This window comes from Siniperca chuatsi, linkage group LG17, assembly GCF_020085105.1.
Source record: "Siniperca chuatsi isolate FFG_IHB_CAS linkage group LG17, ASM2008510v1, whole genome shotgun sequence".
NCBI classification, from domain to species: domain Eukaryota; kingdom Metazoa; phylum Chordata; class Actinopteri; order Centrarchiformes; family Sinipercidae; genus Siniperca; species Siniperca chuatsi.
In genome coordinates, this window is record NC_058058.1 from 22813587 (window position 1) to 22833991 (window position 20405).

A 20405-nucleotide genomic window follows, 5' to 3' on the forward strand; every position below is an offset into this window, starting at 1 on the left:
TTGTATAGATAAATAATCTCGCCAGGTTTCCAGTAGGCACTTCCCCAAATTTCAGAGAATGGGGACAGTTGTGAAGTTACTCCTAAAAGCGTTTGCACTCTAAACCAAACTTCAATTGTATTCATTACATTTTTTTTTTATTTGACACGTTGTTTGGAGTGGAAGTGCATATATACAAGCAGAGTGTTGTATTCTGTTCTATTATTACCCAGAGAATTTCTGAAGAGTCTGGGAACCAAAACATTGCTGCACTTAATTGTGCACTAGCACCAATAGATGTTGGGAAACTTCAACATTCAAAGAAACTACATTTTTAATATCTGATGTAGTGTGAATATCTAAGTACTTAAAACCTAAAGGTGAATTACAAAATGAGGTTGCAATGTCTCTCAGATTCTGTCAGGTAAAGCATAAATGATCCATATCCAAATGCTGGTACAGACTGTGCCAAATTGGATAAGAACAAAACTAAGTCATCTGCACATAAGGTCAGCCTATTCTCTGAGCTTCTGAAATGAATTCCAGAAATATCAGAATGAGATCTGAAAGCTACAGCAAGCGCTTCTATGACTAGAATCACGGTGAAAGGCTGCAATCCTGGCGACACCCACGATTAAGCAGGAACGGATCAGTAGGGATGATTTTGGTTAAGACTTCGGCTGAAATCTTTATCCATTTACAAACGTTTGGCCAAAGTGTTAAGACCGCAAACAGGTGTGACCACTAAGCAATCAAAAGCTTTAAATGTGTCTAGTGATATTATGGCTGAATTGGGTGTTTCATTTGCAGCATGGACAATATTGAGAACCCTTCTGATATTATGGAAATCTTGACGACCCTTAATAATGACAATAGATTTTCTTGATTGAGAGTACTATCACAACTTAATTCTCAATAGTGAAACATAGTTGTTAAAATCTAGAGAAAAGTTGTAAAACTATAATATTGGAAGAGAAGGAAACACTGGAAATTCATACTTTGGTCTCATAATTTAGATTTTAAAACTCAAATTAAATTTATGGGTAACACTTTACTTGGATAGTCTGCCTACAGATAGTTTATAGAGTATTTGTAACAACTGTTTCGCTGCTGTCTGTAGATGTTTAACAGATTATCAGTAGAGCATATGTAACAATTCATGAACATACCCTAACCAAGATGTTTCTTTCCCTAAACCTAACCAAACCTAGAAAACGGTTATTTATATTACAAATCATCTATAAACTACCTGTAGGCGGACTATCCAAATAAAGGGCAACCAACTTATGACAGAAGTGTTAGGACAAAGCGAAACCTGAAAAAATGTTCATGTGTTGAAAAAACCATCCAGAATAAATGTCAACAATTTAGGCCACCTCATTACAGATTATTAGACAGTAACACGCTGTGCAAGTACAGAGGAAATAGGCCTCCAGAAAAGTTTCCATGCTCATTATATAAAGTACCAATGAAAACTGGAAATAACATCCACCTATAGAACAATTCTGTACTGTACATAGTTAATCCCAGTGATTAGTTTCCATGGTCCCTTACCCCTTCAACCTGATGCAAATGTTCTACTACTTTTCTCATATTTTCTCATACTTTCTAATAATTAGAGAATATATCCATAAAATCATATCCTGGACTGCACTCCGACCGGTAGCTATAGAGCCTGAGCCAAAACCTCAACAATGTTCATTTCACTCTTGAATAGTATAGTATACATTTTTTACTTTTTATACTTATTATTTCCTGGGACGCAGATACTAGTCCTCCAGTCTGATATTTAAGGAATGGGACAGAGTTGGTGACATTTCATGAGAAAAAAGAAGAAAAAAAACAAACAAAAGATGTTCCTATTAGCGAATTGTTTGTTTTTTCACTGTCAGATTTTGTCTTAACTGCCTTTTTTACATCCAAAATGTGGGTGGATGTCAACAAAATGATTAGAAAAGCAAATGTAAAAGCTTTTATCAACTTCTGAATTCTGAACGCTGCGTTGTGTTTTGTTTGTTAGTGTTTTTATACACATTGATGTCATTTCCACTTCTGTAAGCTTTTAAAAGTTTGCCACACAGGACTTCAGGGATCCTTTTTTCCTGTCCGTCTAATTTTAGGTTTGAAATGAAACACTGCAAGTCCATCTTCTCCATGAAAACACAATTACGTGCCCAGATATTAACACAAACAGGAACTAGCTTGTCTCAGTAAGAAGTGGAGTGCATGCAGTATAGCCAACCACAGTTTCATAAATGCAGCCATTTAAGAGTCTAAACAGCTCCACTAATCAACAGCGTCTGGATCTGTGGTCGCTCTATATTTAGCTCCCCTTTCTCACATCTCAAGTCCCTGCTCAGCCCACCTACAGAACTCCATGCATTTCTGGAGAAGCTCAGAGAGAAAAGTTTAATAATGGCAACTGCTTATTATTAGTCTCCATGGCAATGACACCGAACTTCCAGTACGATCGCTCGGCTCGTCATACAGGCCGGCGCAGGCACAGATAAATCTTTTCTGAAGGCTGCACGACGGCAGAATTTCTCTACATATGATCTAAACTGACGGCAGAGACATCAGACATGAACAAGTAGGCGCGATGAATGAGTGAAGTTGGAGCTTCAACACAGCTGGATAAACTGACTGAAAGCGGAGTACTTCTCTGTTTGGGTTACACTAGCGCAAACTGAAAACTCCAGCCACAGTCTGGAGATAAATCTTTGTCTTGTAACTGATTTGTACTGCGTGTTGTGCAGCCAAGTGTCATACATCATCCACACATCGATACCAGCAGCACTAACAAGGTATATATGACATATTGCTTCACAGCAAACAATATAAATCAACAAAATAAATGCATGCAGTAATGATTCCAATAAATATGACTTTAACTCCTTTGGCAGTTTAAATTAGAGTCTATATTTTTTATGATTCTTTCATTGGACAACGATCAGTGCCTTTACCGGAAATAACTGAACGTTAACTGCATGTCATTTTAACAAGCGTTGCTGTGGTCCCCGACTGATTCTTCTCTTATCAATGTCCCTTTTCAGAGCACTCGCACCTCTTTTTGGGCCAGATTTTGGTCGCTGATTCAGCTTTAGGAGGAATTGTGCAACGAGAAGAAGCTCACACCTCAGATCTGTCAAGTAATGAAAGCAGTCGTTGGTCAGTGCCTTGGAAGCAGCCAAGGCATATTACTCACAGGAAGAGAAGCAAAAGTAATTGCCCATCGGTTCTGCGGACGGTTTTTAGATATTTACTGATATCTCTGTTATCTCAAATGGTAGGGGTCGGGGCTGAAGCTACCACTGAGGACACAGAGGTCTTGTTCTTCGTATTTTATTTCTGGGAGTTTACATTCCACAAATAAAAATAAATGATTCTGATTCTTTAAATCAATTCCTTCACATTTGACTGTTTTTTAAGGCAAAGAATAAAAAATAAAATAAAGAATAAGGAAATAAAAAAGGGATTTAGCAGTTCTGCACCAGAATGATAGTTTTGACAATGTACAGTTAACTACAGTCTGTTGAAACTTATGGCACTTCAGCCATGTGATAACAGGTGGTCCTTCGATGGGATCACAGTCATCGACACTTGTAACAACCACATGCTACCACGTGACCCACGTTTCATACTTGGGATAACATGACAACAGGGCCATCTCCGTGACAACTGAACAACAAAAAGGAATGTCTGTAAGTGGACCTTGAGGGTTGTTTTTTTTTTTGTCAAAAGTGCAGCTCCCAAGGACAAATGTCTGTTTAATGTGTTTTACCTTTTGTTGTGTTACACTGAACTAATTGTACTAATAATAAAAAGAAAAAGAAGCAAATTTGAATACATTAAATACAGTCAGAAGCATTATATTTTAGAACTTTTATTGGTGGAGTTTTGCTGTGATTTGTGGATTTTGGACTCAGCATCTCAAACGTCCTGGCTGTGGTTATATGGATCTTCCCTTTAAGCTTTAAACTAACCAATAAGGTTTAAGGTTTCTAAGGTTTAAATCTGCACGACTGATGACACGTGGTCACAGACGACACAGACGATGTTTAAGTGCAAGTCAGTAGGATATCAGTTAGGAGGGGAGTGGATGCAGACGGGTCATTTGTGATTTTTCTTTTTTTTGACTGAAATTGAATTCAATGTTTCCTCACTGCCACTAACTGTTTTTTGTTGTTGTTGTTGTTTTTCTGTTTTTTTTACACATTCCAAGAAAACTTGATTTTTTTTTTGTTGGTCACAGTCCTTTAAATTTTCCAAGCAATTAAAGTTCATTCTTGACCTTGGCAATAGTAATTTGACAAAATAACGGTAGCGCAAGATCCATTAACTAGCTTTTTCTGGAGCTTTCAAGTGCATCTCACGGCCTTCATTCCCCCACCTCCCAAAATAAAACCACTTGTTATCACTTGATGACGACAGAGCAAACTCCATCCACTGATGAGGACCATGAGATGCAGCTGAAAGCACTAGAAGAAATTAATAAGTGGAATTTGAGTTAGATTAATTTATCAACCATTACATTTCTAAAATACAGGTTCAGGTGTTTGGGGTACATTTTAGGTTCAAAACACATTTTGTCCATTTTTAGGATTTATTGTGATAAAGGTGCCTATTCTGACATGGAAGGTTAGTAAACAAGGTGGGGGGTCATTTTACATTTCATGGCGTCTTTAACTGGGTGGAAACTCTTCCATAAGATGCACTCACATTTTAAAACTTCAGGTTAGGTTTATTTCATATTCAGCAGCTCGCGTGCCGTGGCAGATAGCGCATTAATTAAGTCACAAAGTCACAGTGGCTCAGTAAACATGCAGCGGATGAGGATTCCTGTGCATTTCTCTCTGCAGTGCTACAGGCGTGAGAGTGAAAGAGCAGTGCAGGTGTCAAATCGCTCGACTTTCTTCAGCACACATCCTAATCCATAATCCCCCCCTACCCCCACCCCCACCCCCACCCCCACCCCCCCTTCATCGCTCCACTCCTGACATCATTTACATATCAAGGTTGCAGGTATATATATATATATGAATGGACGTGATTTACCACTCAATAACTGAAAAAGAGGAGAATGGGATTTAATTGAACTCTACCTTCTTGGAGATTCATTTGCATGAATGTTTTCATGCAGAGACTCCGTACTGTCTCCAGCAGAGCTCCAGGGGATTTCTTTGCCACTAAATGAAAGGCTCTTGTTTGCTCTCAAACAACTCATTTTCCTCACTGTTGTAACTCCCTAATATCAGACGGGGAGGAAATGCATCAGCACAGATTGATGGGTGATTGTTAGGCTGATTACAATCAGAATTACAGGAATGCTGCAAGGTAATGAAGGTTGGTGGCTAAATAATGCGGTGTTGATTTTCTGATAAGAAACCTCATTTAAACTCAAGACAAGATGCTTTGTCTCATCTGGATGTCCTCGGCTCTGGGGAGGTCAGCTTTCTGTTTGGGATGGTGATAGCGTGGCGAAGAACCATAAAATCTGCCACACACTTGATGTCGTGCTGTATGAACGTCTCACACAAAGACTTTCTACACGTTAAAGCTGCTCAGAAGGTAATTTACGGTGGCAGAAGTATAATATAGTGTAGAATACTCAAATATAAGTCTTACATTCCAAATTTCTAACTAATTTCTACTAATAACTGAAGCCTAGATAATCTAGTTGAGTAGTTTTGAAGGTGCTCTTACGTTCCATTTCTTTACTTCGTCAGTACAGAGAGGTGTCCATGCCAGACCGCAGAATTTAATTAGTGTGAATAAGGTGAATCTCTGTTTTGATAAATAAGGATAGGACACTCTTAATTGCAGCCCTGCTGTGTATTTTAGGCTTGTACGATGGAGTTACCGTTACTGAAAAAGACAGTTATGAGGGTCAGTAAACAATAAGCAGAAGAGAGAAAGTGAGTTCATGCAGACTGCACTGTACTCTTTGTTGGCCTGTACTGGTCCACACACTCACATCAACACAACCCAGTTTTACTGCGGCACGCAGGAGTTGCTTTTCATTTTTAATGAATTGACTTTTCAAAGCCAGCACACACACACACACACACACACACACACACACACACACACACACACACACACACACACTATCTATCCTTAATCAAATAAATAAATAGATAAACAAATGAATAAGCGTGGAGGGCATGACTTTGGAATTGTTTGCGTTGTATGCATAACTGATGAACTCTGTGGATTCAATGATGTTTCATACACATTTGTAAACGAACACATTTGGAAAAGCAGTTTGCCACTGAACTTCAAATGTGACCTTCATGAGGAAAAAAATCACTAGATTCAGAAAAAAGGATCAAAGGTGCTTCACATTTCAGAAATCCCTGCTATTTTTGAATAATACAGCGAGTTACATAGAAAGATATAATCTACAGCCATATTGTCTTTGCCATTATTTTATATACTGTACATACATACTCCTTCCTGGTGTGGAGTTAATGGTCAGGCAGTGTGAATAAAAAGGAAGTACACACTCAAGCTCTCATTTCACACAAAGCTCCAACATAATGGCAGGAGGATGGACAGCTGGTCTTACCAACGCTGGACAGTTTTTTCCCTTATCACTGATAAACTTCCTTTCAAAGCCCCGAGACATTTTAGCCTTTCGACAAGGCTAAACTTCCTTCAGCATCTCCTTACTGTATCATCCAGTTCATATTTGGTCCACCAGTGAGGGGATGGAGGAATGGTGTGCAGGGAGAGTACACAACACTCATCCTATATTAGCTACTGCTGGGACCAGTGGTAACCTAAAAGGTTGGAGAAGTGAGATTGTTACTGGAAGATGGCTGATTCAGGTTCCCAGATGGATAAAGAGTAATACTTGCGGTGGGTATACTGGTTTACTCCCAGTGCATCAGAAAGTACTGATGCACAATGCGCAGTATAGCGATGAACCATGGTGAGGTCGCAGGGTCCTCCTTGTGTTTGCTGTGACATTATTTAATGCACCGATGTAGAGAGCAAGTGTAAGGAAAAGTGTGTGAGTCCTTTCCTTCGGCTTGTGGTGAACTGCAAGGTATCACTGGACAACATGTTGTTCAGTCCCCCTTCCCTGTGTAAATCAAATGTTAAAAATGATTATTAGTCAGCAATGTTTTCCCTGGTAATCACTGTTTATGGATTTTGGTGTTTGTGAATGTCAGACTTGAGTTTCTCCCAAGGCTGTGGCGATAAAGGTCATATCAGCAGGCAGAAATTGAAGATGATCACAGAGCTATAGTAGCTGGGATTACACAAATGCAAAGAGTTGGAATAATGTCAAAATAAACAAAGGTTGCCTTCTTTTAACATTTATTTACAACAATTATATGTCACACATAATGAGAGGTGAGTCTAAGACCGTTAAATTCATCAGTAATTCAGTGTGGTGGCACAGAGCCAAGAGAACCTGTCCATACAGCTGTAGAAATAAATACATTGTATGTGTACATAACTGCCTACAGATTCTGGCTAATCACATTTCCAGTGTTGGTATGCAGCTCCTCTTCTTCAATAAGGGCTTGAAGGTCTTCTGCCCAGTAATTCTAATTCTTCTAATTTTATTTTCAGTATTTTATTATGACATGTTATTCGAAATACAAGGTAACAAAAGAATCCACTGAATAAATGGCACTGTGATTCAAACCTCTAAAGACAAGAAAGTGTGGCGATGATATTAGCGCTCTGTCACACCAGAAGTGGACATTCGCATATCCTCGCAAAATAGTTGGTGTTGGAAACTAACATAGCGACGGCTTGCATTTCATGCCGTGGCTACCAGTTGCTGCGACATTTGACTAGCCAGCCAAAACAGCTTGCCGAGTTAGCTTGTTAGCTAGCAGTTAGCTAACTTCCAGTTAGCTAGCCAGATAGCTTAGTTACCATTGACTTTATATGTAACGGCGCCATGTTTAAAATCCCCTTCGCGTTCTGTCCAAAGACAGCAGCACACTGCTGGACCGTAACAAAGAACTGGAGTGTTTTGAAGAGAAGATTTCAAATCCCCTTGCACGCTACTGTACACATGCTGCAACCTTTAACAAAATGATATTTACATGTGATTTAATTCATAAGACTATTGTATTTACAGAGAACTTCAACAATAAAACTCTCCATCCTTTATTCAGAGCAAAAATGATGACGTTACCAGGCCCACCCTTAGGCCCCGGCCTGTAGCGGAGTGTCCAGGGTTTGGATGTGGACGCTGGGCAGAGTGAACCAGGCTAAAGGAAGCTCTCGTCCAGCACTGTCATCCTGGAACTTGATATTGAGGTAGAAATCTCCAGTGTACAGGAAGAGCAGGGCACCCACACAGACGGAGCTTTCTTTGGGTTTAACCTGGTGATGGCAAAGACAGACAGCAGTAAGAATGATAATCAGCAGCCTCCTTTCAGTAGTTTCATAATGAACCTGGCACACTGCAGGCCAGAGTGAAGCCAGCAGGGGAGGAAGTCTGAAGCTGACTGTGGCTTTGATGAAAAGGTACAGCCAAGTGCAGCGTTTCCTCCTTCAGTTGAGAACAATTCCCAAAATTAAGTTGTTTTGCACGTTCAGGAATAGGGGGAAGACATTCATGCTTTCATCTATAAACTCTTTGTCTGGCAGAGACCAAGTCGTTTTCTAATCACCTCCAGCTTGTTCAACATTCAGGAGTGAGAATTTGTTGCAGACAATGGATCCTTTCTCTGATGAGGTTCTTTTTAATTTAAATGTATCAGCCATGACCTTTAAAGGACTATACCTGTGTTTGTAGGTTTCAGCCTATTTTGCTAAGCACGCTCTAGTAAAGACTTTTTAATATTTTTCTTGCATGACAGCCACTGGTTTCTCTTCATTTCAAGTCACAATTTACAGTGACTTGAAACACGCTTGAGTTATGTAATGTATCAAAGCAAAAGCCATGTCTGCCTCTACTGTTCCCAGAAGTACATTAATGTGTATGTTATAGCCTGTACTGCAATAAAACACAATGTTATTATATAATTTTGACAAAACTAAAAGCAGCCATGATTATGTAACTCAATTATGTAGCGAATTATAAATCTCTGCAAGTTAAATATCATGTTGAATGAAAATGAATGGAAACCAACGGCTGCATGGAAGGAAGGGAAGAAAACTAATTTAGAAATTCAAAACTTGCTTTTTTATTTATTTTTTAATGCTTTTAGAACATTCAATTTCAATAAAGGCAAAATGCCCCCCAAAATAAATGAAAAAAAAAAAAAACAAACAAAAAATCATGGTTAGGTATAAATGGGAAAAATTGTGGAAAAGACTGGCATGTGCTGTTGATGCACTGTTTCAACCACTATGGGTCAACTACTATTGCTATTACTACTGGTGGTAATGCTGCAGCAACACCTTACTTTAAGTCCCTTTACTTAGCATTTATAAGCAGTACATAAACATTTAATAAATGGTTAATTATACACTATAATGTAGTTATAAGTCTTAACACAGTTAAATTATTATTATCAATTATTAGTGTATTCGATGTGACCTCTGCTCCTTTGAGCTGGCAGTGTAAACAACCAGTGCTAGTTTTTTCTTCACCTTTACTTTTTAAGTCTAATCCTGTGACAACCTGAGGCATTCTGGTTACATAATGTGACATAACTGTGTTAAATACATATTTCTTTGCTGTTTGTTGACATCAACATAGTACTCCAGTCCCTTCTGACCGTGTCAATGTAGAAGGTGTTGGAGCCGATGAAGGTGACCGCGTCCTCCAAATCGTAGTTCTGGACTCCGTTCTGGAAGTCCTGATAGGGCACCACAGTCAGAGCCAGGGGGCCCACTGAGTTCTTGCTCAGATTGGTCAGTTGAACCTCCAGGGTCACAGGGTCACCCACTTTACAGTCAGCTATGACATCACAGTCACATGGCTTCCCATTCACCAACACATCTGGAAACAAAAAGGAGGGGATTGTCAGGACTGGAGGGGACGGTTCTTTTCTCTAACATTTTGTACAAAAATGGAACTCTGAAGAAATTGTTAGAGGCAAGAATTAAAACCTTTCGAACCAACGTTCAAATCTCATTCAGAGGATTCTCATCCAATCTCCACTTCATTTGAATTCATCAAAACCCAACCTTTCCATCAATGGCCTATCATACTGTTTCTCGTGAAGGATCAATAGGCTTTGTTTGTCCTAAAATACATTTTATTGACATCATTGGAGAGTGCCGGAGCTGTGGGTATTAAACTGAATTCCCTCCTGTTAATCTCATGCATGACTAATTTCTGTCAAGAAGGGACAAATGAGATTGCTGGCACAAGTGTCACACACACACACACACACACACACACACCACCCTGAAGTACATTTCTCGCTTCTCACACGGCTATACCTCCCTCTCTCCTGTCACAACCAAACAAGAAACTGTGAGTGAGTTCAATTCAATTCCGCTAATGTGTGGCCAGTTACTCCTGATGTGGCCCCTATTTGGCTAAGGTGCAGAGGGAGACACAATGATTTGTTTTGCACAACGAGCTCAGTGAACTGAGCTCTCACGAGCTCCTGGCGGGCTGAGGGGAAGACTGACTCCAAACATGGGGGATTCAGGGGCGCCCAAAGAGATCACCCGAGTAATGAGTCCTACGAGAATAACGGCAGCATGCATACACACAAATACACGCACAAACCAGTTGTCATATGCTTTCTAGTGTCACGCCCGCGGCTGTGATAAACACTGTGAGTCAGGGCGGCTGAGCCTGTGTGACAGCCTGATGAAAGAGCCGAGCTGCGTCGGGTGCCGCTGGTGTGCCGAACTGTTGCGTGCAGCGAGGGGTGGGGGTCGAGGGTGGGTACGAAGATAGACAGACAATCCAGCAGGGGGGGAAGCGAGAGTGGGTGTGGGCGGCTGAGGCCGTGCTGTCGCAGTCAGTGGGAGAGCCCCGGGGAGGCTGGAGCGACGGGAGGGTGACATTCAGCTCCACGTCTGTATTAAAAACACACTTCGCTCAACACAGACAACCAGCAGCACTCTTTTTTTTTTCTTTTTTTCTCAAGATGTATGTTACGAAAATAAGAAAAAGTGTCTCTCTGGATTTGGAATGACGTATCACTTTGCCGATACTGGCCTTTTATTAAAAGGTTCTTTATTAGTCAGTAAATATTATTCTCCTCTGATTACATTGTGTACATTATTTATTATACTACTTATTTTAGGGGAGACACTGGGCCGCATGCATTTGATCTGAAGTTGTGCGTGCGAACAATTTAAGAACTTTTGTGAATGCGGCCGGGGGGGGTTGCACGACCTGGCTGTGGTAGGTCACTGTTCAGTGGAATATCAGACTGCACCCCCCCACAGAGAGTAACCTCTCCAATGCGCTCATCCATGTCTGTTGTTTGACAGTTTCCTGGCCCCCTCCCCCGTGGCTGTAATGGTACGCTTGGCAGCAGACCGTTGTTTTTTGGCGTCGATTTTCAAATCAAACCAATTTTTTTTAAATTTCACTGAGAGTTCTCTTCTGCACATTCAGCATTAATTGCACTGGTGACCACACTGCTCACACTTTCTTATTTCTTTTCTTAACTAAACTTCATTAAGTAAAGTTTCTATCTCTACAGAAGAAAAGTTTATTTTCTTTTGCTGCCCTTAGTTTTCATCAAAGAGCAGTCTCTGTAGTCATTATCTTTCCTTTCATTACAAACCTGTAACGTGAACACTGGGAAATTGGTGCCCACATCACATTACTGGGCACACAGTTATCATTGAGGAAAGTAGTACCATATCACTTGTCATTTTGTCAAATACTGTATCTACACCCATTACAAGTTGATAATATTTTTTATTTTTCAGTTCTAACTGGATTGCCCTTTTTGTGTTTTTCAACATGTTTGCAGTTTCATGCATAGAAATCAACAGCAATATGCTAGTAGTGCATACTCTTTTCAACTTTTTAACTGGCTGATTGAGAAAAACCGTTGGCTTTGACACAATCCAGATGTAAAGAAGTAATAAGTGCTTATATGAGGCAGCAAAGCATTCAAAAGGGAGAGAGACCAAATTGCTCAAAGATGAGAGTGAATATCTGGTCTATAGAAGATTCAGCTCCTTTTGGACAGCTGTAGCGCAAGCTACATTATTAGCAATACTGCTGTATAGGCTCTACTTAATTTTCCTTTGCAGAGGGAGGGGGGGGCACTAGCAGTAGCAGGCACTTGTTGGGCCAATTTCCTTTTTTTCTTCAAGAATGTGACCAAACTGATTGTGTTAATACCTGGCTGAGATCCAGTCACAATGCAAGCCAGACCACCGCCAGACACGGTTTGGCTGATGGGATTACATTCTTATTGCAATGCGTTCTGCATGCATTTACACCCGCATTAACATGTGTTTTTCCTCATCCAGATAAGATATCCAGATACAGATCACGTGTTAGTGAGAGGTGTAAATGAGGCCCTATATTGAAATAAACTTGCTAGCCACATGCTTGTATGAATATCGTGTTTGGATAACATTGGTATTAGTCAGATCTACTAGCTACTTCTTCTTATCCAGTACATGAGATAACTTAACAGAAGCTGCAGCTTTGTAATAAAGTCATAGTGTCACACTGTGTGAAAGGGTAAAGTAAGCCATGTAGCTACATTAATAACCCGCTTTCCCTAAACTAAAGTGCAAATCTAGGTGTTCTGCCATTTTATGAATTACATTTTGCTACTGATCCCTGGTGATGGTGCATTTAGACACCTGTGTAACACACACACAGCATAACATATATGCATGCACACACATATAACACACTTTTTTCACAGCCAGTAGCACTGAGCCTATAGTGACACCTTATCAAGTAGTTATATTTAGTTTGTTCAAAGTCTTGTTGCTAGGAGATGTGCAAATTATAGGTAGCCTACATTGTTTCTAAAACTGGAAATAAATTCTTTCACATTAAAAGCGAACAAAAGAGAATGGTTAGTCTGTAATGAGCTGATGAACTCCTACACACACAAGCCTCAGTCACACACACCCACAGCCTGAACATTTGCTACAGAGTTTCTCTACTCTGCTGTCCTGGATTGTGTATCAGCACCGAGGCAATCAACGGATTTGGATAACCAACATGTACGCAGAGAAACAAGCAGTGGGAAGAAACGGTGGCCCACTCCAATAAGTAAAACTGCAACTGTGTTCATGTCATTTTATATAATAATACTTGTTATTGTGAAAATTCTGAACTATTGTTACTAACTGTTGTTAGCATTGTTGAGATGAGATGGCACGAGCTAATATTCAAGTTTTAGACAAGTCATCCATTACATAACCTTCAAAACAAATAAACCAACCAAGAGTGGAGAGATCAAGGTTTCTGATTGGTCGTGGTTCTCTTGAGACTCTCAGCAAACATCTTTGCATCTCTCCAAAGAGGGCTCAAAAGGTCAAGACAAAACACTGCTTTTTAAAAGCATCTGCTGTGTGTTTCCTGTTGTGCAGAGCTGAGTGCTGTAGTGCTACTGCACCGATGCTCTCTAGTTTACCTCCGCAGTGCTTCTGTAGGTATGTCGAGGAACGTAGTGTCCTCAGAAGCTGAGTAAGCATAGGTTACACCCTTCAGGCTTATGGAGGGAAATGGTTAGTGCTGAATCACTTGAGGAAGACGGTGATTTCTATGACCAAAATTTATAAAAATTAAACTAGAGGTCTGTATTTGTGGACTACAACGTATCAAACAAGATTGATCACAAACTTATCTTGTTTCTATCAAATCAAATTTAAAAAAATCGAATATTTCTGTTGCTTGTTCATGAGGTCCCCCCAGGTTTTTTTTCCTTCTAACTAGTCAGTTAGAGAAAAGCCAACTTTAAAGTAAACTTGGCTAGTTTTCTATTTAAAAAAGAAAAGTTTCGCTCACATTTATTCAAATATTGCATCAGTGCTAATGACAAACAGCTGGCAATTCATGTCTGACACTGTTTTGACAGCCTGACCTCTTATGATACAGCTGACAGCTCTGCACTGTAGCTGCTTAAGCTAACGTTAGCTTCACAGACTGACAAGACAAGCTAGGTCCAAGCTCCAAACCATGGAGATCTTAATTCAGAGATTTTAAGGTGAAAAGCTTAAAACAATGATACAGTATGATGTGCTAAAAAGTTCTGTTCACCAGCCGTCTGTCATTTACGCTCGACAACTGCCAGGCTGCCTGCTAGCTATCTGACGTGAAGCGGTCACTTTGATTGTTTATGTAGTAAGAGACTCACCACTCTGCTTGACTTTCATGTAGAGCAGAAAGACACACATTCCAAACATCAGAAACAATACAGAATATGTACGTTAACTTTAGCTGAGTAAATTTGCTGCTGTTGGTCGTCATTACAGCCTGTCAAATCAACAGTTGCTTAACCTTTCATTTGTTTCAGCTCGTTAAGACACTGTTAATTATGCAAATTACAATTCAAATTGTGGCTTTTGCGATTTGAAAATAGCAATCTGGAAAAAGCCCTAGAAATAGTTAACGTCCTAGCTACACATTATTTAAAGGAACATTACTTTCAACTACAAAGAGGCTTTAACAAAAACATGAAAAAGGGAGAGCTGGAGAGGAGAACAGAAAATGAAGAGGTAAGTGAGGTGAAGTGCAGATCAGCAGCTTGGCCTGTTAGAAGAAATGTACTAATAAAACCAGCCACAAAACACAGAACAGGTAAATGTCAGCAGGAGGGAGGATGAGGATCTGGAGGTAGAAATTTCACTGCGACAAAATACTGCTCCAAGTGCTGCATGGTGCTGCAAGTGCTGCAACAGGTAAGGGAGCGTGTAAGAGTGCTGTTTGTTAAGAATTGACTGGGACTCTGGTGAGCTCATTTTTAGTGCAGTGATTTGCTGTGTGACACGTTCATTAATGCACTGTAAGGAAGGAGAGGGACTGATCGGTATAACACTTACAACATGTTACGTAACACGTGTCGCAGGGCTTGGCTTTCAGCTCTGCCCAGATGCTGCTCCTGCTGGAGTCTGCAGAGGCAAAGTGCTGTGGCAGGCGTCGCCACGGCAACCAGGAGAGAAACAGAGCGCGAGAGAGAGAGACGACACCTCCCTCCTGTATGAGTATGTAAGCCACAGATCAAACTACGGCTCGGAGATAAACAAGCCTCTCCGCCCCTCGCCGTATCGCTGTCACCCGGGCGAGCGCAGGTGAAGATAAAGATGACGACCGACACTCGGAGGTTTGCCAGTGTTTACAAGATTATGCCGTGCCTCACACCGGGTGTCGATTCAGCTCATTAAGATTCACTCACAAATATTGTGCCGCACGAGGGGAAAGCGGACAAATCACATCCAAACAAATATAGATGTAATTTTCATCACACCTCATGTAAGACATTTCTGAAGTGAATGTAGAAAATGCTCATTAAACAAAGGGGGTGTTTCTGCTGCTGCAAAACTGATTACATCAGCAATATGGTAGCCCAGTATTTAGTGTAATCCTCAAAGTATGTGTATGTGTGTGTGGTGAAGAAAAAGCGATAGTTTACAGAACAGAAATCAAGGCTTTTAGCAAGTTCTTGGAAAGGCTTGTTGTTGTTGCTTTTGTACAAATGGAAGCCTGCCAAAAAATACTATTGCATAACTTACTCTGGCACATTAGAAGGTGAATGAAATGATTATATAATAATATATATTTCACATATATATATATATATATATATATATATATATATATATATATATATATATATATATATATATATATATATATATATTATACATTTCTTTGTGACCAATGGTTGATTACATTTGGTAGATACTGTATATAAAGAAATGAAGAAATTGTGTTCACCGAGACAATTATTCTCCAAAAATCCAAAATGAGATATTTAGCCTTCTAAAAATAAAATAAATAAGTGAACACATCACACCTCAGTACAAGTTCCCCAAAAGAAAAGGGATTATGCCTCTGAGTACAGAGGAGACAAAATAAGAAAAGAGCAAAACAAGAAAAACTCTCAGAGAGCGTAAGGAAGAAACTAAATCTATACACACCTACATATTAAAAAGAAAAGGGAATTCTGACACTGCAAAAAAAGAAAAGAAAAAGGGACGAAGAGAGTCCCATTAATCAATACTAATGTATTCAAATGAAAAAGCATAGTCTGCCAGTTGTTTTACCCGAATAAATATGCACCAACAGTAAGGCTTCAATATTAGAACAAGGAGCTCAGTGCTTTCTTACAGCTGCTAAGTCAAAAGACAAAATATTAAGAAAAGCTGATAATCAATCTGCAGTAAGCATCTTTTATTTAACCAGGTAAGTCCTGTTAAGGCTGGAATTTTCAAGGGAGACCTGGCCAACATGGCAGCATGCAGACAAAACTATATAAAACCAGACAACAAAACAACAACAACAAAACGCTAAAACTAGGCAAAGTACTGACAAACTTGACAATGGAGTTATTTAGCATTGCTTACAATAGTCCAAAATTCTGCCAGAGATTTCACACTCATCAATTTAAAATCCTTTTCCAAGTGGCTGGAGCAGAAAACATGGAAGCTTTCTTTCCCACCACTGTCCGTACATTGTGGCAGACAGCAGATATGTGTCATGTGATCTGAGATAATAATTACATATATTTTCTGAAATAAATCTGCAGAATGATGATGGTAGTTTGCCCAGAATGGCTTTATAAATAAAAATATACCAATGACTCAATCAATGTGTGGCCAGTCAACTCTGGAACACAGAGCATAATAATGTGAGTGATTTTAATTTGGTTGCAAATCTCAATGAGTCCAGCATGTGGAGACAGTGTGAGAAACAGGACTTGTGTCTAAAATGAAAATATACATTTCAAAATAAAACCGTTTCCAATGACTAAAGTAGAACTCCAGGTTAACCGTACTCCAGTGGCAGTGTCTTCTCCTGCAGGATGAACGTTAACAAAGAGTTGTGATCTGGCCCAGGTGACCAGGGCGACAGGGTCTAACAGCTCATCTCGGCCAGCGGCCGCTAGCCAGGCAGGGTCATTGATGAATGCTCCAATGGAGCCGGAGGATGTGCTTTAAAAGGTTGAGGTGTGCTGCAGTAAGTCTAAAAATAACCTGCCAGCCTCTGCTATCCCCTCAAGCCATCTGCCCCTTTTATAATTATCCCCATAACAACCACTCACTTGATATCTGTTGTCTTTTCCTTCAACAAACGTTTAACAATTCCATCTGCTCTGACATAAAGAAGCCAGGAACATGTTTGGATATTCTGCCACTCACTTGAGGTAGACATGAAACATTTCCACATTTATCAGTTTGCAGCAGGAGCCCTATATACCATGAACTGTGGAGTTCTACTAATTTTGAACTGCTCTGTAGAAACATATGCAGTCTAATAGATAGTAAATTGGTGAAGGCAATATAAACCAACCATACATTTGCAGATTAAACTTCTCCCATTGCAGCATCTTTCGAAAAGGTCTGAGTAATAATCTCTGTCCATCTGTGCCTCTCTTTGAAATCCAGCCCTGACTGTGTTTAATTCTTTCACTGTTAGCAGGACATATTTAAGAAGCTTCACTCCAAACAAGCAGACTTGCTCGGGTGCTATAATTTCAATCAGCAGTGAGTAGCAGCCTGTGCCAGAAGATTGGGGGTTATGTTGCAGCAACAGTTTATAAGCTCTGTTGACTAATGTTGGCTCGTCTCCACACAGAACACCTAACTGAGCTGAGCTGCTTCTAGCCAGTACACACTCATCGCTGCTCTGTGAGCATCATGACCACGGGAGCAACAGCATTACTCATCCAAAACATTCAACATCGCTTTCATTCCCCACTAGTGGCTACATGACTTATGTTTACTCAAATAATAGCTCTCCCTTTTACCACCCTTCATTCCATCTCTCTGTCTTTTCCTCTTCAAGAACAGGAGTGTACTCTGATGGCTCACTGTTCGCATGGAAGCGCCCAAGGTTACCATTGTTTAGCATCCTTATCCTTCACTTTCAGCCGTACTCAACCAGGCTCTTAAAAGCAGGCAGAATACTGTGAGGATACAGGGATTAAGATTAAGATTACACACACTTATGGAGAGATTCAACAATGCATTTTATTGCTTTATTGTTAAATGTCAGACTACGACAAGTGGGAATAAGAGTGCACTCTGTGGTGCTCTAAAAGGGAATCACAATAGATCTGAAGAGACTCTTGTATAAGTGAGAATAGGACAGTACTGAATGAATATGAATATAGGCTGAAACAATGACCAACTCTAGGTGAAGGTTGGCTCTCACTTTCTAAATCTCTCTCATTTTTAATGTTAAACCTAATTTTAATTATTACTGTCAAGGAGGTCTATAAATATTAAGAGGTGTCTCCATGTTGCAAGCTGCCAACAGCAACAGACTTCTGCTCTATGTTCATACTAATAGATGCCTAGTTTGCTTAGTTTTTAGTTCCCAAGGGGAGGTCTTTCCCCCAGGTTTGGTACAAAACATGAGATAACATGAACACATCACACAAAGAAAATACACTGGCAGTAACAAAAGACATGGTGTTAGTGGTAGCAGTATGATTCAAACAAAGTGCTTGATGGATTGTCAAACGGCGTCTAAAAAACCCACTGCCCCCACCTGTCCGATGTCGGAATTGCCTCTGACAATTTTTTTTTAACTTTCTGAAACCGACAATCCGACAAGCATGGCGGGATTGTCACACATCTTCACACAGCGCCTGACCACGTGTGTGAAGGTAAAAAAGTAGCATGTTTAAACTTCTCTCTTTAGACTATTTTGTTATTCTTCACACTACTTCCATCGTTTTTCGTGAGCACAAACGAGTACAACATGATAAGGAGAGACTACCAGAAGGTGTTCATTGCTATGCGGACATCACATCATAAAAACTATGTCGTACAATCTACGTCTTAACTACAACAAACTAATTCATGTCAAGCATACCCAGGCCTTTAGTGGCCTAATGTGTACAGAGCCTGTACTGTCGATACACAAGGCAGGAGTCATCCAAGGTTACATACTGTTAGGGCAACATCCGACCGCTATCATTAGCTCGTCACAACAGACATGAAGACCTGTGAGCCTCCTGTTACTGTAGCTTTAGTGGGTCTGGATGTTCACTTAGCCTTAACCATGTCTACATGCTTTATACACGCACCCCACATAACTCAGTGTGTGATGCTGTTTAATGAACAGTTGTGTGTAATATAGTGGCCAAAAAGTCTGTATTTCCATTTGACTTGCTGCCTCTAAATTGGAAGCAGGATTAGATTTTATCCATATATAGATATAAAGCAATTTTTCCCTATTTGCCTCCACCTAAGAGTGAAAAAACACAGGAACGTTTCGGAGAGAACAAGAGGACGATATAATGCAGCATGTTGCAGGCACATAGTTCACACTCTGGCAAACCCAGCCACCTGGACATTATCTCAAGCATTTTGTTTTTGCTGAACTGTGAGGAAAAAATAACACTGTAGGTCTAGTATCTTTGCTATACAGCAACTTCCCAAAATAGGACAAATCAATAGTGTGGGGGAGCACAAGTGCGGTGGCTGGGTGCCATTACACTTTAATGGCCCCATACTGAGATGGCAGTCTTGTCTTGGGGCTTCCTGCTGTGCAATCATATAATACTTCAATCTGACTCTTTTTACAAACTATACCTACATTTTGAATATTCAGTTCAGAGCTGAGGAATGCCTATTATATCTGTATTATAACCTGCAGTAAATGTGTCATTGTACAGGTGTATGTATATGTGAATTACAAATCTATCAGTGGATGGGGTTGTTGCATTTATTCCAGGACTCAAACTCGAAGCTTCACTTGAACATAATTTGCATGGGCTGATTAAATTGACTTGGACTCAGTAGTAGCTACAGTAGATGAAATGACTTGGATTTGAACTTAAATGCTAATGCTGCACTTGTGTATTTGAATTGGGGTTTGACTGGATAACAGGATTTTGTCTCACTGTAATTCCAGTTCCCACTCACTCCATATCTTCTTTTTCACAAGATAACCTCACATCGGCACTGTGTTATCCTTTGTTCTATTACATTGTGTTGTGACTGCTTGTCGCCTCTTACATTTTGTAAGACTCTCATAAAGTTCTTGGCCTGCTGCCATATCTAACTGTGGCTAAAGTAGAATGTGGAAACCCATAACTCTGCAGTGTGAACTCTACAGCACATAGTAAAACAAAAACACAAAGTAACAAGTCTTTCTAAACTGTCAACGAAAAATGAGGGTGATACAACTCTTGACGATACGCATGGTGGAAAAACAATACAACCCGGCCAAAACTCAACAGCAGTCATACAATTAAAAATAATCTTGAGAAAAAAAAAACGAGATCATTCTTGCACTAATAATCTATTAATATTCCATTTATATATGGCATTAATTGTATTTGCGGAATTGTAGATGCCGCCAATACAACTGTATATCAATGTAA

General features: G+C 39.9%; 1 protein-coding gene across 3 annotated transcripts in view; it reads right to left on the bottom strand.

Moving 5' to 3' along the window:
• Positions 1 to 7288: 7288 nt before the first annotated feature.
• The window catches only part of trappc9 (trafficking protein particle complex subunit 9), a 212126-nt gene continuing 199009 nt past the window's right edge, over positions 7289 to 20405 (bottom strand). For all 3 annotated transcript variants that reach the window (XM_044171437.1, XM_044171439.1, XM_044171438.1), the window contains 2 exons: positions 9675 to 9898; positions 7289 to 8331 (listed from right to left, as the gene is read on the bottom strand). In XM_044171437.1, coding sequence (XP_044027372.1) covers positions 8152 to 8331; positions 9675 to 9898 — 404 coding nt within the window. In that variant the 3' untranslated portion in view covers positions 7289 to 8151. The remainder of the gene's footprint in view (positions 8332 to 9674; positions 9899 to 20405) is intronic.